Genomic DNA, 27,883 nt, shown 5'->3' with positions numbered 1-27,883 from the left:
AAGTGTTGAACGGCTAGCAGATTTACAATAAAACAACTGGATTATTCTCTCTCAATTTCTACGCGTGATAGAAATCTCGAGCTCATAATCTAAATAGTAACACGATTTTCAACCAGTCTGGGCTATTTTCTAATATAGACTGTATCTACAAGTTCTATTCATGTTGTTCGATGCGATGTCGGGTATAGCGAAAAGCGCGTCCTGTCAGTAGCATGCTGAAATATTTAAGCGCGTCATCATGATATTGGGAAATTGACTTATACAGTCTATTATTTTTTGACCTTGTGTTCTGGAGTCAAATCACCTCCAATTCAGGACAATAGACCAATCATAGCATACATTGTAACCCACAACGTTGCTTTCTTTGTTCATAGCGAAATGCAAGACAACAGGATATCGTTGACTGATTTAAAAATTATTCTTAAAGCGTCAAAAGACATCAACTTCTTGTAAGTATGCTGTATCCCTGAAAGAACGGAAATAAAACTATCTAACAACATGTCTTTTGGAAGGTATATTGGTTATTCCCCACCTGCTGGGGCAACATCATTGGTCACGCTTGTCAACGTCGATCATAAGGAAATGAAATAAATAAATTACAATAATTAGAGAGGAAGCCACATCAACCTTAGCTGGTTTCATGCAGGTCCTTTAAGCTGGTCGAATTGGAATTTGCAGGTGTTTGTTTTGTGGAGGGAGGAAAACTGGAGAACCCGGAGAAAAACCCTCGCAACAAGGCGAGAACCAACAACAAACTCAGCCCACATATGGCACCAGGCCTGAATTGAACCCGGGCCATATTGGTGGGAGGCGAGTACTCTCACCACAGCGCTCTCCCTGCTGGCTATATTTTCATACTCCACAAGTTCGGTCTCAACACCTGACACAAAATTGAAAGCTTTTGGTGAAATAGCTTTTAGATTTCAAAATATCCTGAAGCACAAACGAGGGTTAATTGGCATTAGCTGTGATTATTGTACCACTAAGTTGAGTTTACTGTACCTGTGGTTTCCTCTACAGAGATATATCAGGAAATCCAATTGGACCTAATTTAACTTCAGACACTTTTGCTGGATTTCATAAGATGGTTCATTTGTAAGTTCTATGTACATAATAACTCTTTGATTTTTTTATTATTTTTCTGGGGAGATGTTGTTCCTCGCCATAAATTTCATCAATTTAGTGTTTGTAGCCCGTGACGTCTTGTAAAGGACACTTATTAAAACTATCTTCTTTCAACATGTTGATTATTTTGTTAGATACATGGCCACATGTGGTCTCCAGCACATTGAGACTAGAAGCTTCAGAGCGATGAACAAATTGAAGGAAATGTAAGTTTAACTCCAATATACTTCTTTCTCAGTCTAGGTCGATTAAAGCAAAATAATTCTGCTTGGAGTATTGAATTAAGAAGATATGGAAAAACATTTTAAAAAAATTAATGCTATAACATGACGTTTCGTTGACTCCTTAACTCCTAAGCTAGTATATATCTGTACTGAACAATCTGCATTTAATAATGGCGACAAGATATGACGCCGAAACGTCATGTTATAATAAAATTCTCTGTGCCAACTGTTCCTTGAATTATGTCTGTGAAACTGTTAGATCTGTTTTTACGAGGAAAAAAGAACATAAAACGAACGTTAAAAGAGCGGCCAAAGGCTCCAGGTTTGCAAATCATGTATGATCCCATGTCATTGACTTTAGTAACGTCCCTCTCATCGGCAAAGGCGATTTTTGAATCATAAAGTAATTTTGGAACCTTGGCACACCATGGCGACTCCCAATACGGACAAAGACTCTTTCCTCTCCAAGGACAAAAAAGCACTCTTCTTAACAAAAATTTCTCCTTTTGTTCTTATTTATCACGTCAGATTCAGATGTTTAACGCCGCTTTCATCCTTTTTTTTTCCTTAAAGACTGTAGTTTAGGCAGTCGAAAGCTTGTAGTTTTAAAACATTCTTAGCCATTCAGAGGTTTTCATTTTGGTTGCCGGGGTTGGTGTACCTTGAATATTTTTCACCCTTGGGTTAATTTCTTAGTGAACATGGAGTCATTTCAAGACAATCATGATAAACGTGTGTTTTGATGTTTCTATCACTCGTCATCTTCTATCGGCGGACTCTTATTTGCTGTTGCCTTTTCCAAAACATTAATATAGGTGTATTAAATTTTGGGTGGCTGTTTTAAGGGTTAAAGACATTAGACAAACCCTTATCAGGACGACCAAAGGGTGGCCGCGGCCGCTTATTACAGGTGGCCGCTTAATCGGGGTTTTATTTACAATACTTTACTGGTAACAATTTCAGGACTTTGATAACTGGCCATTTGACCCTTTCGCCACGGTAGAGCAATTATGTGCTTGTGACGTCCCAATTCGGATCAAATCTGGCCGATTTTGATGATTTCGAAATTTTCGGAGCAAAATATTCATCAAGATTTGTTACTTTTTTTTAACTTTTTCGTTTTCTGCTTTCAAAATATCGTTTGTCAAAGCTACCACTTCCTTAGTGGGTGTTGATGCGATTTTTTGGACTGATACAAAGATCAATGGCTTTCAAATGGTATATCATACATGGGTATAGAGGGTCTATTAATTAAACTGAAAAAAGACCCGGCAATTTAGGGCTCAAAGGATAACTAAGGGGCGGCTCAACAGGTTGTCGCTTAATAGAGGTTCGACTGTAATAGTCTGGTTAGCGTTTGAAAAAAAAATCCTTGGTTGTTGATTGCCTTCCTCACTCATACCTTGCAGAGACCTTTTCTCAAACATGCTGTCGCATATAGAACCAGGTACCTTTGAAGGGCCATCTGAGGGTCTCCTTAGTTTGTAAGTTCTCATTTTACGATGTTTTTTGTTAATTTAGTTAAACTTGGGGGTGGCGGCGGGGTGGGGGGCCAATGCTTAGCACAATAGAATATGAACCGGTCACCACGATCACCGAGTTGTGTTCTTGGCCAAGATCTTTTACTCTTACCGACTTTTGCTACTTATTTCCCTTGACCGGGACTAAAAAAGGGTGCAGGCAAACTGTCAAGATCATCTCTCAAAATGCAGACGGACAAACCTGTCGGCTAGGATCCACCGAAGAGTACAGGTGGTATTCAAAGTGGCTTTTTATGCTTGCCGCTTTAGCCTCTGTGTAATTCTATGAATTTCCAGGTAGTTATTACATTTCTTCCCGGTAATTGCTTATATTGTAACTCATGATAACATCCAATTTGTGTACAAATATTTTCCTATGATTATAGATGTTTCGTAATGAGAGATAATTGGAAACCTATTTGCAGTTAACCTGATGAAGTTTTTGGTAATGGTTAGGTTGCTTTGCTAGCTTATTGAAATGAAGTTAAATGATTTGTTTTCATAACCGGCTCCACAGACCTTTTTCCACTTTTATGATATTTAAAATACTAAACTAGTGAGCATCACTCCGGAAACTGAAGTTGCAAGACGTGTTTATTCTCTGACGTGTATCGTCTAACTATCGTAGACTTCTACAAGGACTTTAAGAAACATGCACTAAGACAGCCCCACCGCCGCCTCCCCCCTTCCCCCAACCCCCCAACAAAAACATCAGGCCATGAATAAACACATTTCACCTCTTTTCGTGAAACCGGCCAAACTTTTGTGGTTGGTGTTTTTCGAAATAGCCGTTAGTATGGCTTAAATACAGGCGTTTAGTGTAAATACGTTGAAGTAAAAACAATGTTTACCATTTCATTTCGCAGAGTGTTGCTGACTAGTTTATTGTTCAAAAACAATTTTAAAAACTTTTTTTGACTTAAGGTTTTTTCAAATGTCTTACAGGTTTCTTCATTACAATGAGCTAAAAACAATAGCTGATGGAACATTTCGCCGTTTTAGTCGACTCACTGATTTGTAAGTGTCGTCTTTTAAACAAATGGCTGACGCTCGCGAAAACTTGAACGGCCTAACATACATGTATAGTGTTAAAACTTTTCTTCTTTCGTTAGCTTTTCAACCGCTTTTTTAAAGCAATTTTTGCTTTGCACAGCAACTGCATCAGTAATATATCCGGGCCACTCGTTTTGATTAAAACCTTGCTGATTATGTAGACAATTTTTTCAAATGACAAAGCTTGACCCCTTTGACGCGGTTTGGTATTAAAGTATCATGATAGGTGAATTTCTACGAAAAATGCTAAAAGTACATTTTTTTTTTTTTTTTCGTTCAAATTGAGAAGACTGAGATAAATATTTTGCAAAAGGAATGGGGATAAAGGCTTTTTTTACTTTTCAAGATAAAGAGAAAAATTACTTTTGAATCTCATTAACTCCTTACAGCGCGTTGACACCCCTTATTAGAATTCACCGCCAGTTGTCACGTATAATGTGAATTACGATGTGTTAGATCGTTTCGGTGCGCGTCGTGCTACGGAATTGACTGAAAATCGGCAGTTATGTTCCAGGATACCTCCTTCGAAAAAGCACCGATAATTCACGCACTTAGGCGAACCAGTTTAAGCGAAAGTATTTCTGGGTATCTCTTTTTATATCAATGCGACAATAACTTTTTAGAAAATTTCAAAAATATGATTGTATTCTATAACTATTAAGTTTTCAGAAAATGAACAGGTTGATGGGGTTTTCTTTGAAAGCGCCAGCGTAATAGCGCGATTTCCGAACACTGTCAATCCACCTACCATGATACCTTAAATGTTTATAAATTGAAGTTAAAGTACAGTAATTATACTTCATTGGAACACACGACAAAACGCAAATGCTAGAAATTAACACATAGCTGGGTTACCTATAATTTCACAATTCCTCATCTGCGGCAGCATTGTGTTCTGTACTATTTTTATTGCAGGCGACTGTGTCATAACAAGCTGACAACTCTCCCGGATTTGACTGGACCTGCAACAATGAAAAATCTGTGAGTTAAAATTAATTAAGAATTTATGCCACGTTATCTGTTGTTTAATGGGTTATCATTTTATCCCCCACTGAATTATTGTCTGATTGCACGACTATTACTCGATAATATGATCCTCTTCAACGTCTCTTAGATAATCAAGCGATGGGTATTTCCACATACACCTTCAGGATAGCCTCTTAACCTAAATGACTTTGAGCGAATTGTTGAATACATAGACATCGGGCCATACCTAATCCTCCTTTCTTTTCTTTCACCGATCATTGTTGTCTTTTTTAAACTTATGGTTCTTGTGGCTCCAGAAAAAATCTCCTTAACAATGAAAAAGAAGGGTCTATTATAGAATGCCAGGAATTTTACTACATTAATTTCCCTATGCATCGTCAAGTATCTGGAGGACAACACGTTAAAGCGCTGTTATACTATCTTAAATTCTTAGTTCTTGCTACAAGAAATATTCTGGAAATTTGTTACAAACTAAATACTGAGTGCTGTCCCATAATCCTCTCAGGCCGGCATGTGCCTAAAAGTCGCATAGGTTATGTTCTTGGTTGAACCTAACCATAATGCCTCCGTCTTGGACCTGTTCAGCTAAAACCCTAAGTAGATAGATTTAGCTTTTAAAACAGATTATCTCTAACAAAGCACGTAATGCCATCTGTATATTGGGATAATTTAAATTATTTGAAGTTAAGTAAAAGTCCCTTTATGGAAACATTACTTCCAATGGTGCATGCCCGAAGCTCCACGTAAATTCCCAAGAAATAAAGATGTTTCAAGGCTACTGTTAGTACCACAACTTATTGGGGCCATTTTAAAACGTGTTAATCAATTTTACTAACACATCCTCAAACCGAAAATTCCTAATGTCTTACGTGGAAACAAACATTTAATTTACATCTATTTTACTCTTATGAAGAAGGCGTAACATCAGTTATTTAATTAAATCTCTTCACCAAAGGTGATTTCATTTCTTCAACGTAAATAAATATATTTTTCTCTCTTTCAGTCGAATGGAATATAATCAAATCAGGGATATATCTCTGCTCAGTAAATCTTCGATAATTCAAGTGTTTCAAATGTAAGAAAAATCAAACGCTTTTTTATTACTCTCCCACTGAAACTATTTAACATTTTATGTATTTATTACGTCTATTTGGAAATCGCTGGTGACACTTGCAAACTGATTGGCTCTCAGCAGCGATTTATCCAAATATCTGTTTAGCTCACAAAATGAGAGGTAACAGCCTTTCTGGCCTACGAGCAGGCTCACCTTTGAGTCACGCGCGCGACCGGCGAAAAGGAAAACGATCCGGTGGTGAGGAGTCTGGTGGAGAGGTTCATTTTCTCGCCTCGCGGCTTCGCCGCTCGATTTCGCGCGCGCTTGTGCTCCAACGTGAGCCTGGCTACTGTATCTATAAAATATTGGAACTGGCCAGAATCCTTAATTTACATGTATGCAATAAAATTGTGTGATTTCATAATGGATGTGATAAAGTGGACATTGAACTTTGTGTGGTTCATTTTTGGTCTGAAATCATGCGATTTCAGACCACTCAATCATATGCTGCGGCCTCGTTCAATTTGGAAATCGTGCGTATGATTTCAGACCAAATGACCCTCAACTCAGTTCAATTACCATTATATATTACTCATACAATTGAAATATTTAAATATTTAACTGTTCCATGGAAGCATTGATGGATAAGTTCATCCATTCTTGATGAACTTATTGTATCTAACCGTTTACTTATTATTTACTTAGTCTGCTATTTCATCACGTATTTTTCAGAAATATGTTAGCCAATCAGATCGAAGAATTACCAGTCAGTCTCTTTCAAAACATACCTGTGACGCACTCTTTGTAAGTTTAACAACAAATATTTAAATAGTCAATCTAGTTAAAATAGGTTAACTATTAACTAGTCAATCAATTTACGAGGTAGTGGCTTAAATGTTGTACAGCCGCCATATAACACCCTTGCAACTCATTTCTGTATAAGATTGCCCACGTGTGGAACCAGTTACAAGCTATCACCAAACCCTCGACCACTTTGGCACAATTTCGTTCTCGTTTGAGTGGTGTTGAGTTTGCAGGGTGCCGGTGTATGAACTGTATTTTCTAACTCAAATTTTTAATATAAGGTTTAGTTGCTCTTAGGAATATTTTATCTCCTAAATCTGGATTTATCTTAGTGAATTTATTAATTTTAAGTAGCATTGTTTTTGTAAATAGTCGTGCGTTTTTGTCATGAGCCCCTGGCTCGGGAGATTGGCAACCACTCCCTACGTTTACGACTTAAAATAAAGTTACCTTACCTCACCTTACATTACCTAGTGTGATTGTGTAGGTTAGTTTAGTTCTGAAAAGGGCTATTGTTGTTGGTGACTGACGTTTCGACATCCAGGAGGAAACTAGTTGCTCTTAGAGTAACTTTTATCTTAACATTCTCAAATTAGCTGCTGATCAGCGACTTAATTTACAATAACGTGCCACAATTCGTCACAGAATAGAGGACAAACGACTGAAAAGCTAAAGTACAAAACACAAACAATATGGTTTCTTGATCCTTTTCCAAGGGTTTTCGAAACTTAAAACAACATAGACTTGTAATTTGTAATCCTAATTGATCTAGCTACACTCATTACAGCCTTCTTAAAACCTAGTGAACTGCAAGACTGAACTGACTCAAGAAGAAGGCAGTTCCAAGACCTTGGTAGTTTGATACAAAAATAAACCTAGAAGCGTACACTTCCTGAACATTACATAACTGCCTTTTGCCTCGCGAATGAATGTGAGAACACTTTACAAAACAATGTCAATAATTCAAAACGGTGAATCATGGGCATCAGATGAAAGAAAACACTTGGTATAAGTGCAAACGAACCTGAATATCTATTCTTAGCCAACAAAACCCTTGCAGCTTTAAACTACAAACAGGAAGTCTGAAAACAGGTGATTTCTGAATTATGCCAGACTTAGTTCAGTCCACCCTCATAATCGCTGAGTACTTTCCATTCATTATCGATTTTCAAGTAAACTGCAACAAATATTTTAATCTGCAAAGCTTTCAATTTCTCTTCTGTAATATTACTTTTTTTAAGCCTCATCTTAATTAATTTCATTTTTAGGGATTTGTCTATCAATAGACTTACTTCCATACCAGATAATGCATTTTCTCCTTGCAAGGATTTAACGCAGTTGTAAGTGAAATAAATTTTGATTTTCTGGTTTGTTTGCAATGAATTCCAGAGAGATTGATCAGAGATGAGGATATAAAAGTAAAAAATATGGAAAGTTTCATTTTCTTTTAGAATTCATGATACAGACATTGCAGCTAAGGAGCCAATACAATTTAGGTTGCAGGACAGTTGGGGAAAAGTAAGTAATGCAGTGTTTTATTTCTCCTCAAGGATGCTCAGCTTTAATTTCATCTCAGCAATCAACAATAATACGTTTGCTGGGCTCAAGAATCTACAGATGTTGTAAGTGACTATTAATTTTGTCAATTTGTACTTAACAGTTAACTTGGTAGGTACTATGCAATTTTTATGAATTCTTTTACCGTTTGGATTCTTCAAGCCAAGTGATCAAAGGAAGTGATCACTCACCTTGATACTAAAATAAAGTCGATGTCTGTCTGTCTGTCTTTCTTTCTGTCTGTGTTTGTCTGTGTGTATGTTTGTATTCATACCGCGGAAATAGTAATGTATCACTCCGTTGCTTTATGCTAGAAGCACTGTAGTAAGAAGACTTTTTTTTGTTGTTGTTTTTATATTTCTGTCTCTTGCTTATCTCGTAGGATGATAGTAAACAACAATCTGTCCATAATCCCTGAAGACACTTTCGCTGGTTCCCCGTTGTTAGAGCTCCTGTAAGTAATCTGAAGCATGATGCAGGCAACGTCTCGATCCATTCTAAAGTTTGAACGCATATGCAACGTTTGTAGAGCAAAGTAATGTGAATGGGAGGAAGAAGCTGTATAATGTTACATTTACATCCTCTACTGTTCCCAACCCATAACCCTTACTATACTATATAAGCACACAACTGAACCTGAATGATTGTGGGGAAAAAAGGGTAAGAGATAAAGTACTCTAAAAAGGGACAGTAGGTCACTTTTTCCTGGGATGAAATATCCCCAAGGGTACTTTGAGAATGCTAACACCCCTCTCTGGGGGACGATGATTTCCCAGGGAAATGCATGAGAATTAATAATCCTCTCTAGGACGTAATAATACCCCAGAGAATTGCATAAGAAGTGATTATCTCCTCTAGGGGGTTACAATCTCCCAGGGTAGTAGGTGAGAGGTAATAAACCTCTCTAGCGGGTAATAATCCCCCAGAATAGTGAGTAAAAGGTGATAATCCATTCTAGCGGGTGATAATCCCCCACGGTAATGAGTGAAGGGTGATAATCCTCTCTAGCGGGTGATAATTCTCCAGGGTAGTAAGTGAGAGATGATAATCCTCTCTATGGGGGTGATAATCCCCCAGGGTAGTTGGTGCGAGGTGATAATCTTCTCTAGCGGATGGTAAGCCCCCAGGGTAGAGAGTGAGAGGTAATAATCCTTTCTAAGGGGTGATGATACCCCAGGGTAGTGAGTAAGAGGTGATAATCCTCTCCAAGGGGTGATAATTCCCGAGGTTAGTGATTGAAAGATGATACTCCTCCCTCCTCCCTAGGGGGGTGATAATCCTCAAGGGTAGTGAGTGAGAGGTGAAAATCCTTTCCAGGAGGTGATAATCCCCAGGGTAGTGAGTGAGAGGTGATAATCCTCTCTAGCGGGTGATAATCCCCCAGGGTAGTGAGCGAGTGGTGATATTTCTCTCTAGCGGGTGATAATCCCCTAGGGTGGTGAGTGAGAGGTGATAGTACTCCCTAGCGGGTCATAACCGATCAGGGTAGTAAGTGAAAGGTCATAATCCTCTCTAGTCGGTGATAAACCCACAAGTTAGTGAGTGAGAGGTAATAATCCTCTCTAGCGGGTGATAATCCCCCAGGGTAGTGATTGAGAGGTGATAATCCGCTCTAAGGGGTAATAATCCTCCAGAGTTGTGGGTGAGAGGTGATAATCCTCTCTAGTGGGTAATAATCCTCCAGAGTTGTGAGTGAGAGGCAACAATCCTCTCTAGCAGGTGACAATCCCTAAGGGTAGTAAGTGAGAGGTGACAATCCTCTCTAGGGAGTGATAAACCCTCAGGGTAGTAAGTGAGAGGTGATAACTCTCTCTAGCGGGTTATAATACCCAAGGGTAGTGAGTGAGAGGTGATAATACTCTCTAGCGGGTGATAATCTCCCAGGGTACTGAGTGAGCGGTGATAATCCTCTCTAGGGGGTGAAAATCCTCAAGGGTGGTAAGTAAGAGGTGATAATCCTCTCTAGCGGGTGATAATCCCCCGAGGTAGTGAGTGAGAGGTAATAATCCTCTCTAAGGGGTAATAATCCCCCTGGGTAGTGAGTGACAGGTGATAATCCTCTCTAGTGGGTGACAATCCCCCAGGGTAGTGAGTAAGAGGTGATTATCCTCTCTAGCAGGTGATAATCCCCAAGAGTAGTGAGTGAGGGGTGATAATTCTCTCTAACGGGTGATAATTCCCCAGTGTAGTGAGTGAGAGGTGATAATCCTCTCTAGGGAGTGATAGTCACTCAGGGTAGTGAGTGAAAGGTGACAATCATATCTAGCGGGTGATAATCCCTCAAGGTAGTGAGTTAGAAGTCATAATACTTTCTAGGGGGTGATAATCCCCCAGGGTAGTGAGTAAGAGGTGATAATCCCCTGTAACAGGTGATAATCCCCCAGGGTAGTAAGTGAGAGCTGATAATCCTCTCTATTGGGTGATAATCCGCCAGGGTAATGAGTGAGAGGTAAAAATCCTCTCTAGCAGGTGATAATCCCTAAGGGTAGTAAGTGAGAGCTGATAATCCTCTCTAGGGGGTGATAATCCCTCAGGGTAGTGTGTGAGAGGTGATAATTCTCTCTACCGGGTGATAATTCCCCAGGGTAGTGAGTGAGAGGTGATAATCCTCTCTAAAGGGTGGTAATCCCCCAAGGTTGTGATTGAGAAGTGATAATCCTCTAGGGGGTGATAATCTCCCAGGGTAGCGAGTGAGAGGTGATAATCCTCCCTAGCGGGTGATAATCTCCCAAGGTAGTGATTGAGAGGTAATAATCCACTCTAGGGGGTAATAATCTACCAGGGTAGTGAGTGAGAGGTGATAATCCTTTTTAGGAGGATATAATCCCCCAAGGTTAGTGAGTGACAGGAGATAATCCTCTCTAGGGGGGTGATAATCCCCCAGGATAGTGAGGGAGAAGTGATAATCCTCTCTAGCGGCTGTTAATCCCCCAGGGTAGTGAGTAAGAGGTGATAATCCTCTCTAGCGGGTGATAATCCCCCAAGGTAGTGATTGAGAGGTAATAATCCACTCTAGGGGGTGATAATCTACCAGGGTAGTGAGTGAGAGGTGATAATCCTTTTTAGGAGGATATAATCCCCCAGGATAGTGAGTGAGAGGAGATAGTCCTCTCTAGGGGGGTGATAATCCCCCAGGGTAGTGAGGGAGAAGTGATAATCCTCTCTAGCGGCTGTTAATCCCCCTGGTTAGTGGGTGAGAGGTGATAATCCTCTTTAGCGGGTGATGATCTCCCAGGGTACCGAGAGGTGAAAAGCATTCGTGTTCTGTGCTGAAGAGGCGCTTAAACTTTTGTTCTGCTAGGCTAAGAGTGACATTATTAGGATATACTGTACATGTGACGGCTTACACATGATTGGGGGAGCCAGACCATTGGGAAATGACCCATGACAGGAAATGACCCATGACAGGAAGTGAACTGGGTTATTCTGTCTGGCGGGTCTATGGTTATCACATTAACTTTAATTTATATTGATCTATAAATTAGCTTTCATTTATGTTTCCCTAATTATCCCCCGTTTGTCTTTTAAACTGCGTCGACATTGCTTACATTCAGAGATTGTTAGGTGTCTACAGTATTGCTTGGTCTTCTTAGGCTCGATTTAGACGATACTCCAGTAAAGCCCTCACTGATTTTTCCCAGCATGTCAAGCGTAAATCCCATACAACTTTCATCACTGAATATGGTTGTGGCTACAATTGTCGTAGGGTCTCAAAATGTTTTAAAATGTTTCGACATTTTGGTCTCATACGTATTCACGTCATTCATCGCCCAGTTCTTGGTTTAATTTACACGAAAGGATTTGTGCTGTAGAGTTGCTACAATTTTGGCTAATGTGAAAACGTTGTATTGTCTAAACTGAGCCTAACAGACAATTGAAATATCAGCTAACTAAAAACGATTTCATAAAAGTACTTAGGACTGCGAATAATAGTACTTCGTCTGGCGTGATCATCTGGGCTGCATGGAACAGTCTTAAAAAGGACCGCTGTCGGTGACTGTAGTTTCCACAATGAGTTATTTTCAGAGTAATCTTTACATTGAAGATTACTTCTGTCTCAGGAATATATGAAATGTTACAAAACAGCCATTTCCAGTTCCCTGCATGTCCCAATTGTTTCTAGCTGTTTGCTTGGTTTGAATTTGTTTCGTTTATAGGTTCCTTCATGGAAACCGAATCAAACATATTGATGGTAACGCCTTTCGTGGCCTCCGTAGCCTTCAAAGATTGTAAGTTTATTACCCAACTGGCAGCATGAGTGTAATCACTGAATCGATATAATTTTCAATTACCCTTCTTGTTAGGAATTCAATAGGCTCTTTGCAGCTGGGGTCACGTGACCACATTTTTTCTTTTAAAAATTTTTATTAAGGGCTATAACTTAAAGAATGCCAGAAATGGAAAGAGCATATTAAAAATACTAGAATGGCCAAGTTTGAGGTCCCTTGCATTAAAGAATAAGTTTATACGACAGTTTGAATTTTCAGACAATTTAGAGGATTTGTATAGAAGTTGTTGCTGGAGAGCAAGGCCTTGCTCTCCAGCAACTTTTTCCATACAAATCTTCTTATTTTTTAAAAATTCAGACCGTCGTAAAATCTCATTCTTTATAGACGGGGGCCTCAAACTTGGCCATTTTGGTATTTTCAGTATGCTCTTTCCATTTCTGGCATTCTTTAAGTTATAGCCCATAATAGAAATTTTTTAAGAAAAAATGTGGTCACGTGACCCCAGCTGCAAAGGGCCTATTAAGGATACAAAATGACTTCTCTTTATACTCTTGCATCAGTTAATTATAATTCCCAAATATAAGAAAGGAGTTTTACCAGATCTGAAATTCACAGCACTCTGTCTGAAAAATGGATAGTCGAATTTTTATCTCGTATTTGTTTTATTTTTAAGTTATTATTTGAGTCTTTTCTCCAGTGAGTCAGAACTGACATTTGGAGTAAATCGAGATATTTTCTAGCCTCGAATTAAAATATTGTTGCATTATTAAGAGTTAAGAAGTATTTGCGCCTTCTACAAATGGTAGTGAAAAGGCGATATCAATAAAAACAAGCAACATCTAGAAACACATGCATAATATCGGGGAAAATTGAACTGATAGCATTGTAAGGACTGTTGCTTTGTCCTTACGACAGCTCGACGAAATGTACAATTGTGTTTATTGTCGTAGCGCTATAATACAATCTGTGTATTCAGTAAGCTTGTTACGCTAGACTAGCTACACTAATTGATGTTTTATTTTCAGGACACTCTTTGACAATCCTCTACAATTTCTACCGGTAAAAATATTTGACGAAATGGCATCTAATATTACCTTGTAAGTACAGAAATTACAAAAGTAAATTCCATGCAATGTACAATACAATCAAGTTATTATTTTTCTAATCAGAAGCTTCTCTTTATTCAGTTTGGTCTTTTTTAACTGATTTTTACTATTATTTCTAAAAATGCCTACATCGTACACTGAAGACTTGAGGATTGTAGATAAACTTGCATACTATTTATTTATTCATTCATTTGTATTGTTGTGTTGTGAATGTCCTTGTGCTCTGTAGACAGTTCTCGCACGCGATAAATGCCGTCGGGGAGAAAATTGAAATTAATAAGGCTTTCAGTGCTGTTGTCCATGGTTCAAGAACTTAATGCCTTTTAGTAAACACTTAACTTCGTGTCATTAAAAATGGTAAAGTCTGCATACGAGCCAAGTGGCCCATCAGGCCAGAGCTTATCCCGCTTTCAGCAGCATGAAGCGACTAGGAGTATTTCTACTCCCCCCTGGATGGAATGCTAGTCCATCGCAGGGTTACCCCCCAGCATTAAATTCACCGGTACCCATTTATACACCTGGGTGGAGAGAGGCACCGTGAGAGTACAGTGTCTTGCCCAAGAACACATCACAATGTCCCCGGCCAGGGCTCGAACCCGGATCGCTAGCTCCGGAGTCGAGCGCACTAACAGTCAGGCCACCTCCCACCTCGTGTTATTAGGGAGCTTAAGAAACCACGACGGCGACGCCGAGGACAACGTCGATTAAAAAATGATTATATATCCTACCTAGGAACCTCTAGAGTCATTAACTTTGTTTATCATTGTCAAAACTATCGCGAAACTATCATCGATAAATTCAAATTAAAAATTTAAAAATAGCCTTCGTGGTTCACGTTCTCCAGACAACGCGAAATTTGGTCATTTCACGTTGTTGTTTCGCAGAGGACGGCAAAGAAATGTACCAAGAATTATAACGCACATGCACAGCCATTGTTCTCTTCGTTAAACCTTTTGTCGTTGCCGTTGCCCTTGCCGTCGTGGTTTTCTTAAGCTCCCTAATGGTCAGTGAAAATTTGGATGGTGTTTTTCTCTTATAACTTAAATCCTCAAGGGTATCGCGACGTTCCCTGTGCGACGTTCGGCGACGGCCAAGTATTGCTCGCTGTACAGCTCAAACGACATTACGTGTTAAATTGCAGGGCTATATCATGTAAGAACCTCCAGGAGATTCCTCCAGGGATATACACTGCTTTTATGTAAGTAGCAAACAAAATAATAAACACAAAATTAATTTGTCAATGTTTACTCAGTTTTCGCATACCTTACTGTATTTTTTAAATTAACTATATGAGTAACTCAGCTATTCGCCATGTACCGTACCCCCCGGCGGGGGGCTACTTCCTTATATGGGCTATATAGGTCTGTGCGACCCCAAAGGGTGTGGTTTTTCAGCCGTTTTTGTCATAAATAAGTTATGGATTTTGGCTATTTTGGTTAGTAACAGGGTATGGCTTTTGCAATCTGGTCTTGAAATAAGTATGTTTGTTAGAAGAAGCTACTTTTTGATCATCATCGATAAGACCATCAAAAAAGCCCGTCAACGGCCATAAATTGGGTATCGAATTTTTGGTCAGGCTTGGTTAGAAATAGGGTAGGGAAAATGGCAGATTTTGGTCATAAATAGGCTAAAGGTTTTGGGAAGCGGGCCGACGTTATAATTATGCTGCCACTATAACGGAATAATGCTTTATATATAAACTCTTGGTCTTCGGCCATCGTAGCTTGATTAAAAATATAAATCAAACAGCGGTGATAAACATTTTGAAAACATGCATTTCATGAACTTGACGTTTCGTATGCTAGTCAACATACATGTACTTTTGAAAATGTATGTTGACTAGCAAACGAACCGTCAAGTTCATAAAATATATGTTTTTAAAACGTTTACCACCGCTGTTTGTTTTATATTTTTAATTTTGCTTTAACTTATATTACATTTACAAAGTCTGGTTGTTTGATGTAATTCTTAAAACTGTGTACCGTTGTTAACAAAATGGGATGAAATTCCGCCGAAATTTAAGTGCCAGGTGTATCCAGGACTTATAGGCTGTAAATAGTGGTATTGATTCTAGGCAGGTTCAGTATGTTTGTATCTTTGAAGGTGGGGCTAATTCTGGAGTGGACAAATGTTTCAAAGACCTTGAAGAGCCGAGAGGAGGGAAACATCAATGGCCTAGTTACTCTTCGTCACATTAAAGTCTTTCTTATAGACTGGAGTTATTTAGCCCTCTTTCCATCACTGTAGTATTTCACCGGCTGATCGTGACCCACGGCTATGTTCGTTGTTATTTTTAACATTGTTTAATTAGGCGACAGTAAGGATTTGGATTTCACTACGCAAAGATCTAAAAACAAATCTTTTCCTTCGAGTCGCCCAGGTCGAGCCATGTTTACTGCACACGACATCTCATCTTAGGTTCACTGGCCGTGAAGGTTGCATTGCCGTAAAAACCACATGATTAGACCACCGAGGTTAAGGTCATTCTACTGAAATAGAACCTCCACTGATATTTTTGTGAAACTTCGCCAATTGATTGTTTATATTATAGGAACTTAATTTTTGAAATAAAAATAAGGGGTACTCATGTTCGTTTAGGAACAACAGCACCTTGTTTATACCCAATAAATCCTTATAATAGCACCATGACTGTAGTCACGATTGCTTGCTAAATTCACAATTCTGACGATTGTTTTTTGTTCTGCACTGACAATCGGTCCATATTTTACACAGAGAAATTTATTACTCAATTCAAAACAACAACAAAAATGATAGTTCACCATACTCGTTTGCGAGAAAATGACGATTTTCCTCTATGGCGAGGTCCAGCCGTAAAGAAAAGGTCGCCATTTCTTAATGCGCACGCGCTAATCACGCGTGAAATTATGCGCAGCAGGGATGAGCAATGCAACACTGGAGAATGACCTTAAAGCGATAAAGCACATGGTATTCGAACACGAACGACGAGGCGCGCAGCAGCATTCTGGGCTACAAGAACAACGTCGGATGAAACGGACTAAAAAGTAAAGGAACACTTGTTGAGGATAAGCCTCAACAGAAATGATCTCTTTCATCTTAATCTGATTAGTTTTACTTTAGTGAGATGCGCCCGTCATTCCTGCGTTCGGCTGTGTTATATAATAGTTTATCTCTTCCGCACTGGTAATCAGTAAGCGTTAAAGCCACTTCATTGTGGTCTCTGATAATTCTGTCATTTTCTTTGAAAACAATACCGCCTCTGTTGTTAAACTTTTGAATTACAGTACATCAAACCAGCTCTTTTTTTTTTTTTTTTTTGAGATTTTCTTGAAGTGTTTGAAATATCTTAAGATGTTTCTTTTCTTTTCCTCAGGGAGTGTGCTCCGTCGGCGTCTTTCCATATACGCCTGTACGATCAGCAAGCTGATTATCCAGATAGTCTTCTTAATTCAGGCTTCATATGTACTAAATGCGGATCCATTCCCAAACCTCACGATAAATGCTCTGACTGCAGCTTTTGCATGCCTGGTACCTATAGCAACCGAAAAGCTTCTTGTTTGAAATGTCCAGCAGGTAACTGCGTTCTATGTCGAAAAATGCCGCCACGAACACAAATACGCGAGTAGCCTAATAAATGATGGCGTCAGACTAACTTATTTCACCCCGTGCCCCTCTTTGAAAGAACAAGCATGAAAATGTTTCTGAATAAACTTTCGAAAGCCTCAAAAATAAAAAGCATAACCTGATGAAATATGCATGAAAAAGTCGCGTGAACCATCATACTTGGATGAGTTGAACTTTCAGCATCTGACGTGGCCTACATCTATTTTTCCAGCAAGTCCCAAGCCTTGTGTCTGTGGTGGTATGCATGTGTAACGTTCAATGATAAAAACTCTTTGACTGATTAAGTGCTAGTCCTCAATCAAAATTTAAACGACTATCACCTTTTTTTCAGGAGGCTTTTATCAGGATGAAATGGGGCAAGTTGACTGGAAGAATTGCAGCACGGGCACTTACGTTCCAGAGACGGATCATCCTGGAAGAAGCGCAGCCGACTGCCGTGCATGCCCGTATGGTAAGTGATCATGCTGAATAAAAATACTTATAATAAAGATATTGAAACAAGTTATTACCAGCGGAATCCGGTTAAAAAAAAAAAGCGTGGTTAAATCGTTATTTGAAGTCGTGCTCTCTGCGTTCTTCGAGTAAATTACGGTACGTAAGTACGTGCATCACTCATCTCTGAACCTACAGAACCTATGAATCTACTGCCTAGGACAAAACACCTGTGACACTTCCCGTTTTTGCTAGATATTTGCTCTCTTTCCCTCACTGATATAGTTTCAGCATCGGGCGTTCATTTATTAGCTTTTCACTCCAACATTCAGCTCTGAGGGGTACTGTTAGTCTTTTTAAACGAAGAAGTTTATTCATATGATGGGAGGAATTCTCTGGTCTCCCACAGTATAGGCCAATTTCGAGTTTGTCTATACCACTGAAGTTATCACTGAGGAATACTGACGTTAACTCCAAGGAAATTGGACCAACAGACGTATCATGCGACAGAGCGAGCAGCACTCCGTACAATAAATAACAGCGTGTGTCAACACCTTATTGCGCCTTATCACTAGCAGGCAACAAAAGCAGTTCAGAGGTGGGCACATGGTGCAAGTTTCCAAACGAGCGAAATGTTGCGCTTTGCGAGAACGTTAGCAATTACAATATTTACGATGCCGAGAAGCTGAGCCACACTAACTTGTGTGTACCCAAAGATAGATAACTCATCAGTTTGTATCTCAATTAATGATTACAATTCTTACATATTAAATAGGTACCCGATCTAACGAGACCGCTGGCTATCGTGCATGCAGTTGTCTTCATAATTTCTACCGCCTGGATCGTTTTGGGCCCTGCACGTCCTGCCCAGATTATGGCCTTACCTGTAAAAACGATACAGCAATACTGGCACCAGATTATTTCTGGAAGTGGAGCAACAAAACGACGATGGACAATTACACGAAATTCGTTGTAAATATTCACACTATTGGACCCGAATACAATAACAATTTCTCGATATTTCATGGCCCATTGCCCAAGCCGCTGAAATGCCCCTATCCAGGGTCCTGCAACGGTGGAATTGGCTCAGCGTGTGAGGTCGGATACCAAGGTACCTTATGTGCAACTTGTACTTACAATCACTTCTTCCGATTTAACAGATGTCTGGAATGTCCAAGCATGATTGCTACAGTCAGTTCATGTGTTGCAGTGATTGTGTTCTTCGCTTTGCTGTTTGTAATGATTCTCTGGGGAGACTCCAAACGCACAAGAAGCAATAATACTCGTACTGTGGCAGATGTCATCATGTCCTGCTGCAAGATCGTGATTGGATTTTATCAAGTTGTTGCTGGCATTTTCTCGGCTTTGGTTGGGGTCCACTGGCCTGTAATCCTCATCTCCATGGAAAAATGGTTGAAGTTTGTTGAAGGAAACATTTTGCAGTTTGCACCACTGAGCTGCATTAATCCTTTCCTTCGACTGAACCCATTCATACAGTTTATTTTAGCCATTTTTATTAATGCCTTGGTCGTTTCCCTGATAATGCTCTATCTCGTTCTGAAAAAGCGACACATCAACAAACTGGAGATTTCTGTCTCCGAAGAATCCTCCCAAGAATCCTCGGAAGAATTCTCCGAAGACTCCGAAAAAAAGAAGAAAATCTCAAGGTTGAAGAAGTCGTGCTATCGAAATATTTTGTTTTTTCTCCTTATGTCATACCCAGTCACAAGTAAGAAGATTATTGACATTCTGCCCTTGCCTGGAAATTGTGTGAACGTTTGCTTCGACAAAGATGGAAGCGAATGTATTTCTCTTCTGAAGGCTGATTACTCCATCCAGTGTTTTACCACTCTACACGATAACTTCTGGCTCATTGCAGCTGTCTTTGCCCTATATCCTGCTGTCTTTCCGTTGTTGCTACTGTTTCCCATTTACAAGTACCATAAGTGTGATCCTGAGAGAGACGAAATGGCTTTTGGTTTCAGAGTGTTTTTCGAAAATTATGAAGAGGGCCGGTGGTTTTGGGAGATTGTGGAGATGTACCGAAAGCTTGTGTTAATCGCATGTATCCCTCTGTTTGAGTCCGACAGCCTTTCCCGGATTGGTTTTACCTTGATCACAGCCGGTTGTTCTGGAATTGCGTTCACCATCTTTCGACCAATGAAAGGAAAATTTGAAGATCGACTCCAAACGTTCGCGCTTTGGACAATATTCTTCAACGTATGCTTCGGCGCAATCTATTCACAACCTGACGTCAGCAGGAATCAAGGAGAAAACAACTCTATGTTTATCAATCTAGTCTTTGTTTTTCTCAATGGTGCCGTGTTAATATGGTCCGTAGGTGAGTATTTCCTGCAGCACAAAAAAAAATTAAATAAAGTTCACTAAGTTTAAATATAATAATTGAATTTGATAAAATATGATATAAGCTCATCGTTGTTTAACTAAGTACTAAACCACTAGAAGAGGGTGTGAAATAATGTCAGTGGTGCGGTGTGTACAGTTAACAGAGTGGCCGTATCAAAAGAGTTCTTTAAATAAAAAAAATTCACTTACCGAGCTTTTGTTTGGGCCAGAATTAGTTGACCTTTGAAATAACGTGGTGGCCGCATGAACTGGGTGGCCGTAGGCCGCGGTTCCATTGTATCAAGGACAATCATCTTAAAACGTCTGTCGTGAATTGGAGGTACCAAATAACGAGAAGGCGCGGTAGCGTAAAGGAACATTAAGGGGAGGAATAATCGACCCTCTTCATTGAAAACACGAGACTAATTTCGTCTCGTCTCATTCTTTTATCTCATCAGCAGAGGGATTGCTTTATCTGAGGGCAAACTGGTCCGCACTATGTTCCTGCCCAGTGCGATGTTTCCACCTAATCTGTCGCAGATGTCTTGAAGATCGTCACAGAGGAAACACTTACTATCTTCTTCCACCAGAAGACGAGGAACTGATCGTTATGGACTAGAGCTATGTGTAGAAGCCTTTATAATGGCCGTTTGCATAACTCTTCATAATATTGAAATGTAGGCTTTTGTTTTGTTTTGTTGTTTTTGTTTGTTGACAGGCTAGCTAAACGTTGCACCTAAAAGGATGTAGATCGTTTTCACGTGGCGTCATCACTTTCTAAAATCCAAAACTAAAGAGCCACCAAAGTTTTTATCCTCATCAGGCACAAGAGGCGGTATATTTATATCTGTTTACAATTTTACAGCTCAATAGCGTGCTTCGTTTGGAATCCAGAGCATTTTGAATTTCAGGGTTATGGAGGTGCGTGACACAAGGCTATGATCGAGTTTGTCGAAAAATATATACTTATCCCATGATTTTGAGCCTTTTTAGAAGTTACAAAATTAGGAAAAGTGCTTATGTAAATGCTTGCTTGATCAGTACTGATAATCAGTCGCCTAGATAGCCAAAGTAAGTTCCAGATGTTTACACTATTTTCCGGCCGCCATATTGGTGTACTACGGAGGTACACCAACATGGCGTTTTTATACTAGGCTCTGTAAATATCCGCGAAACATTTCGACGAATATCTGAAGTTTGGGGAAACGGACAGGCCTAAAACTTGGAGAAGTGGCTTATTTAGTTATCTTCTATAACATCATGATTTCATAGCTTTTTCCACTGGATGGTTTTCGATTTATTTTTTTATTGCGTGACAGTGAAAACGATCTATTTATTTAGCAAATAAAGTAAGACCTGTATTAAGCGGACCCCATTTTAAGCGGACACCCTCTATTAAGTGGACACCAGCTTGAGTCCAAAAATTTTCTTCCTACATTTACTGTAAAATTGTTACGATATGTAAATTTCTGTAGCTGTAATTGTCAGCGGACTTTCTGCCGTGCATATGAATTATGTATTTTGAATCGTTAGTTTAGTCTTTTACCGTTAGCTGAGTGAATAAAGCTTCGAAACACAAATAAACCTGCATTCAGCGGACACCTCTGTTAAGCGGACGCGGACACCAATATTAAGCCATTTTCTTGTACAAAACCTGCAATAGCGGATACTTTAAGGGCTTTTTACTTCTGAAAGCTCAGCTCAGACTCTTTAACATTGTTCAGCGTAATCGTTTTTAAGCTATTCCAGATTGATGCATTGACTGACTGGACATTGTGCTGTGAGCAGTCTTTGATCTTACAATTTGTTACACTTAGTTACAAAAGGGTTAATAATTAACTATCATGGCACAATATATTAGAACCTGCTTAGAGCGGACACCCTGTATTAAGCGGACACTAGTGAGGGTCCCAACGGTGTCCGCTTAATACAGGTTTCACTGTAAATGATTTTATGCTCCCTGTGGTCAATGAATCTGTTCAGAACGTTCAGGCCTCCGGTCAGGTGATAGTAACACGATCTTGCAATGTAACTCTTCGTTATAAGGCGTAGCTGGTATATTCATCGTCCTTTTCTTAAGCATTGAAGGCGAAACCAACTACACTTTTCTGCTTCAGCAAGTTAAGTATCACCTATTTTGCTATATTATTGATTACATGGCCTCGCCCGGCGTTGCCACTGCCAATCCTCGGGTTCTCATTTTTGTCCCCCCTTGGTCAGGAGGCTAAAACATTTTATTCGACTTAAATCAGGAGGGAACAACCACTTCGCTCTGAATTTCGATTTGGCGCAGCGATGCGTTGTGTCGATGCTGGGAATTGGAGGTCGCACACTTGATAAAATGATGCGCTATGATTTACACTCGATTTGGAATTACGCTCCTGAAGTGGTCGTTCTTGAGCTGGGATCCAATGATTTCTGTGATGAAACCGTCGATGGCCACGCGGTGGCATTAGTGAGAGATATTTCTCCGCGCCATTCATGTATAATACCGCTGTATTTGATACACCTGCCGTTACTCGCATGTACGGCAGTTTTTTTCACCAGCCATTATGGTTAGAGCTGCCGTGTCAATTAGATATCCCACTTTAACCGGTAAAATGTCGAGAGGCATAGCCACCATAGCGCCTGTTTCCACTCGATTAAGTCAAACATTCTTCATCCGCAACATTAGAACACAGAATGCCACCCCGTAAAAGACAGGCAACAAGCCAGCCGCTGACGTGTAAAGGCTCAGCAGGACCAGACGCCACCAAATGCGACTACAAAGTTTACTCCCGGGTTGATCGCCTCTATTAGCAAAGCCGTCGCGACTGCAGTCTCAGAAACCCTTGGGCAGCATAATATCGAGAAGCGTGATGCAGCACACTCCACTTCTAACGTTTTCTGGCATACAGTTCGTCCCGGATCCCACAGCAACCTCGGGTTCTCCAAATGCAACAGTTACACGCCGTGCATTGGGGACTGCGACCCAAAGAAACCAAGAAGTGGTGCAAGCCTCTGCATCCCAAGTTATAGAGAATTTGACGGGAGGAATCATCAAACCAGCAGAGCAGATCACTACGAGTAAGAACCCCTTTCTCTCGGCTAGTGTTCCGCTAGTGCAAAAAGTATCTGAGAAAATCAGAAAGCAAATCTGGGCTAAAGAGTATGTGGATTTTGCCATCCTATTTCTTGTTAATGAATATGAGAACCAATATGTCCTTAAAATTTCAAACCAATGACGGCACCACAGCTGTGTCTATGGTCCCGAACGTGCGAAGGCAACCCACTCGCAACATTGAACAATGGACTACAGGCTATAAAACCTCAGTGGCCATCTATAAAGAGAAGTATAGCAATGAAACCCCAAACCTAGTGAAGTGTAGCTCGGTCATTAGGGAATTGGTATCCCAGTCAGCCAACTGGAAGTTTTACGACGAAAATTTCCAGTTATTAAGGCAAAAGGAACCCTGGCCATGGAGCCAAATCCACAGCGAATTGTATCTGAGAGCCCATCTTACTAAGAGTAAATTTATTTCGGGACCACGGGGGACCAACAGAGCGAACGCCCGAACGTAGGATGATTTTTTGAAGGTATACTATATTTCGGCTGGCCAAACCAGCCTTCTTCAAGTACAATGAGAAGTCTATATTGGGACGTGTTTTTATGTAGCAGATTTTCGTAATGCCGGAAATACGTAAAACTAATTCACAGTGTAAATTAAGGATAAGCATATAGTAAAATATAATAATGAAATAACGTAATATAAGAAACAATTAATATGTTTCTTCGCGGATGTTCTGAGACCATCGGGATCAATTGTTCTGCCTTTTTGAATTAAAAAAGCTTCCCTGGCCTTACGGAAAGAGTCTCGGTTGGAAAATGTCTTTTCGATGGGGATTAATTGCATGTTGTTAGCAGTGTTAGCAGTGTGATTAGGAGAGGACAGGAAATGTTCTGCGGCTGTAGTAGGTTTAGATTTGTTGTTAAGGTTATCTATGATACGGCGGTGTTCATTAAATCGGTCTTTTAAAAATCGTTTCGTCTCTCCTATGTATTGCAAATTACAGCGGTTACATTGAATCATTTAGATGAGGTTTTTGGTGTCACAGGTCAGGTTAGATTTTATGGGGCGCATTTCCCCGGTAGAACAGAAGGTATATGTATTAAGTCCGTGATCCAATCGTTCCGGTTGCTTGCTTAATTATAACATTGTGCTAATTGAAACATTGTAGGGCATGTACCCCTTTGTCCCTGTGAGACATTTTCAGAATGCAGACCCAGAGCCCGGGAGGGGTACTCCCAGAAAAATGTTTTGGGGTGTGCGGCCCGCTTCCCAAAACCCTTACCCTGTTGATGACCAAAATCTGCGATTTTACTACCCTTGTTATGACCAGACCAAGGATTTGATTCGCTATTTATGATCGTTACGGATGACACAGTTGCCCTAAACATGATTTTTGAAGGGCTTTTGTTTATGGGTTTATCGATAATGATCGACACTCGTAGTAGCACGTCTAGCTACAGCCCGACTTACCATCTTAGAAAGTCTTGTTTGAACAGGAGCCATAATCGGGGACGGAGACCGTAAGCGAGCGCCATTTTTTGTTTTGAGGCTGTCCCTATGATATGGGACAATTTTTCTATTTTTAGAACAAATTGCGCCATCCCGTGAGGCACACGCGCGTACATGCTGCGAGGATTTTTGCGAATGTAGCGCGGGAAAATGGCGTCCGAAATTTCCGAAATGTTTGATGCTTTTGGCCCACAGCTCAATACTTTTATGTCTGTCAGAATTTTGCTTCAGTGTTTTCGTCGTAAGCTGCTCCAGTTTGAGTGAAGTAAGACAGCGTCAAATTTAGTTATGTGCCGCTTTATATATCACTGACCAAGTTGTGTTCGGCAGCTTCTTTTACAAGAGCTCCACATTACTCCACTCTAAGTTTCACATACGTTGAAAATTAACAGCTTTTCCAAACCACAGCAAAAAACTAGTTGGATATATTTGGATATAGCAGCGTTTCAGGACTTCAAAGTTTCCCTCCTCTTGCCACACGCCTGCGAGGATTTCACCAGAGTCTATCTCGACCGAACAGTAAAAAAAAAATAAAAAATAATAAAATGATTGCAAGTTTGAGTTTCGTCTGAATTGTAAGCAATGCTTGATGTTTTATCAAGGCCCAATAAGTGACAATAAAGATTATGTCTGTAGATGCTGCTCAGTTTGTTTGTGTAAATATCCAATAAATTGACTGTTGTCGATGAATAAGAGGGCCCACCGATGCGTGTTTTGTACAGTCAGTAAAGCATGACAAATTGGACTTCCCCACTTTCGTGTGAAAACGTACATCGAACTCATGTATCTCTGGTTTTTAAATATGTTTAAGGCTGGTAAACTGTTGAGAACACATTAAAAGCTTAGCTGAAAATATGTGAATAAAGCAGAAGTAATCAGCTTTCTTTAATCAACTCGAATAGGGACGGTACTCGAATAAAGATTTCGATTTTGTTGGTTGAGTTATCAAAACTCCTTGTCTATTTTATTTTCGCAGTGTAAAATTTCACTGTGTTAAAGAAACACTCATGATATTAGTAGCCTTTTGGCGTTGGTGAAAATTGTTGCAGCATCTCGGCACAAAAGACAGCGAAAGAAATCTGTGTCAAGATTTGTTGACAATTGAAAACACCGACTCGGACTTGAAAGTGCGCTGCTCTATGCAAATGAGCTACTTGTACGCGTCAGACTTTTCTTTCAAAAACTTTTGCAAACTCGCTAAACAAACAGAAACAATAAGAAACTATCAAAACGGGGTTTGGTTATGATTGAGCATTATTTGGGAAACTCACAAATTAACTCGATACCAGAGTAAAGAGTTTTCTTACATAAATTTTCTTTATAAAACAAGTGCAAAAGCTTACGCGTACAATTAGCGCGAACATTCATTCACAGCGCGAAATCGAAGTCATGTTTTCGACCCTGAAAAACTCACCTTTTCCATTAGCTCAGAGCATAAAACTACATATAAGAACCCTGGTTCTTATTCCCTGCCTTATTCCCTGCCAACGCTGTGAAAAATCTCCAAGAGAATGTCGCAACTCTCACCATTAGATCACGCAACATGACAACATCCGCGCGAGAGCCCCCGAGATGTGCGTGGATCCGCGCGGATATATGACGTCAGGATGACACAATTTGTTCTAAAAATAGAAAATTTGTCCCATATCATAGGTGCGCGCGGATCCCAAGACTTGCTGTCTCCGTTCCCGATTATGGCTCCTGGTTTGAATTAGAACTCGCACGCGCACGCATAGCATTTTCAAGGGCTTAAGCCAAAAAAGCCGCTCTGCCTTACTGTATTTTACGATACGAAACGAAACGAAACGAAAAAAACATGTACCGAAATGAGCATATCAAGTATCACAACAGTCAGATTCCTCCTTGCGATAATCTAGACAAGGAATAAAACAGCGGACCGGAAGTGTAGAATTTGTAAATTTGAAAATCTGTATTTTGCGAGACGAGCTATTCGAAGACTGTGACGATATGTAGCTTATATCTTCCAATTCTTTAACACTTTTCGTAGATACAACTCGATGCAGTGATGATTTTTTAACAAAGAGTTTGAGTTTGGTTAAGTGAAGGTTTACTATACAAACCGAGGTCACTGTTGTTGCTGTTGAGGTTACTTATCATGCATATTGGTAACGAAAGAAGTAAGGCAGTAAGTAAGTAAGTAAGTAAGTAAGTAACCTTTATTTAAACACGATAAGTAATTAAGCTTGCAGCTTGTGGGGTCGTGTATAAATAAACAATAAAGAATAATTACAAAATAAGAATTAAAAAAAAATTTACAATGTAAGATGTAATCTAGTTTACATAAAAATTTGCAGCTAATAATAATTACCTAATTATTAACATTATTATGTGACTAATAAACGTATACCAATGGGCAGTCGAGTCATCTTCTGTAGTATATATTCGCAAAGCTAATACACCTTATTCCAAAATGGCCGCCATTTAAGTATTCTTTTGTTTACTTGCAAATTAGCCCTTGTTGCCTCGTTTTTAAACTCGAAATTCCAAAGAATATTTTTCCTTAAACGAGGCAACAAGGGCTCATTTTCAAGTAAACAAAAGAATACTAAAATGGCGGCCATTTTGGAATAAGGTGTATGTCCCTGACCAAAGTAAGATTATTGATCATCTTAGAGAAGCTGTTTACACTGTTCGCCATTCGGCATCCAATCGGAAGAAAATTCCACAGAATTGTACCTCTGTAAGATACGGAGGATTTCTTGATATTTGATTTAAAATGAGGGATTTCCAGCTTAAGGCGGTTTCTTAGATTATAGGAGGATTGTGATTTTGCAATATGTGCAGTCATACAGGGTGGTGAATCATTGTAGTACATTTTATAAATTAGTTTCAGAATTGAGTTCTTATAATAGGTTCTTAGAGTGTCCCATTTGGCCCTGGTGAGGGCTTCAACTGATGGTAGGTCTTTAGGAAGGTTGAAAATAAGCCTTGCTGCCCTGCAGTGTAGTCTTTCGAGTGAGTCGAAGTCATCTGAGCGATTCGTGCCTCCCCATACAGATATACCGTACGTGACTGCACGGATTATAAATTCGAAATATAGGTGTAAGAGATCTTGCTTAGGTAAAAATCTGCTCTTCTTTATGAGACTCAATTTGTTGACGAAGCTCTTCTTTAGTCCCTCAATATGTGCTGACCAGTTCAATTTATCGTCAATATCGACACCCAAGAGTCGACTTTGTATGACCCATTCCAGAATGTTGTTTCCAAGGTATATGGGTGGGTGGGAGCCTGTAAAGGATCCTCTGTGGATTAGCATGTATTCG

The 27,883-nt window shown here is 39.8% G+C and overlaps 1 protein-coding gene across 1 annotated transcript in view; it reads left to right on the top strand.

Annotated features, from left to right (window-relative positions):
- Positions 1 to 25,436, top strand: part of LOC145486305 (uncharacterized) — a 27,470-nt gene extending 2,034 nt beyond the window's left edge. Inside the window, exons 2-20 of the mRNA XM_081464948.1 lie at positions 375 to 449; positions 1,021 to 1,095; positions 1,260 to 1,331; positions 2,759 to 2,833; positions 3,815 to 3,886; positions 4,838 to 4,903; positions 5,913 to 5,984; positions 6,696 to 6,767; positions 8,036 to 8,107; positions 8,318 to 8,389; positions 8,707 to 8,778; positions 12,482 to 12,553; positions 13,579 to 13,650; positions 14,801 to 14,857; positions 17,012 to 17,211; positions 17,594 to 17,713; positions 18,470 to 20,035; positions 20,499 to 21,153; positions 21,195 to 25,436. Of these exons, the coding sequence (XP_081321074.1) occupies positions 379 to 449; positions 1,021 to 1,095; positions 1,260 to 1,331; positions 2,759 to 2,833; positions 3,815 to 3,886; positions 4,838 to 4,903; positions 5,913 to 5,984; positions 6,696 to 6,767; positions 8,036 to 8,107; positions 8,318 to 8,389; positions 8,707 to 8,778; positions 12,482 to 12,553; positions 13,579 to 13,650; positions 14,801 to 14,857; positions 17,012 to 17,211; positions 17,594 to 17,713; positions 18,470 to 20,035; positions 20,499 to 20,659 (3,039 nt within the window). The 5' untranslated portion in view covers positions 375 to 378 and the 3' untranslated portion in view covers positions 20,660 to 21,153; positions 21,195 to 25,436. The remainder of the gene's footprint in view (positions 1 to 374; positions 450 to 1,020; positions 1,096 to 1,259; positions 1,332 to 2,758; positions 2,834 to 3,814; positions 3,887 to 4,837; positions 4,904 to 5,912; positions 5,985 to 6,695; positions 6,768 to 8,035; positions 8,108 to 8,317; positions 8,390 to 8,706; positions 8,779 to 12,481; positions 12,554 to 13,578; positions 13,651 to 14,800; positions 14,858 to 17,011; positions 17,212 to 17,593; positions 17,714 to 18,469; positions 20,036 to 20,498; positions 21,154 to 21,194) is intronic.
- The last annotated feature ends 2,447 nt before the right edge of the window (positions 25,437 to 27,883 follow it).

Source organism: Orbicella franksi, chromosome 1, assembly GCF_964199315.1.
Source record: "Orbicella franksi chromosome 1, jaOrbFran1.1, whole genome shotgun sequence".
NCBI lineage: Eukaryota > Metazoa > Cnidaria > Anthozoa > Scleractinia > Merulinidae > Orbicella > Orbicella franksi.
The sequence above is the reverse complement of the archived record's forward strand: the minus strand, read 5'-3'. Positions and strand labels throughout refer to the sequence as shown.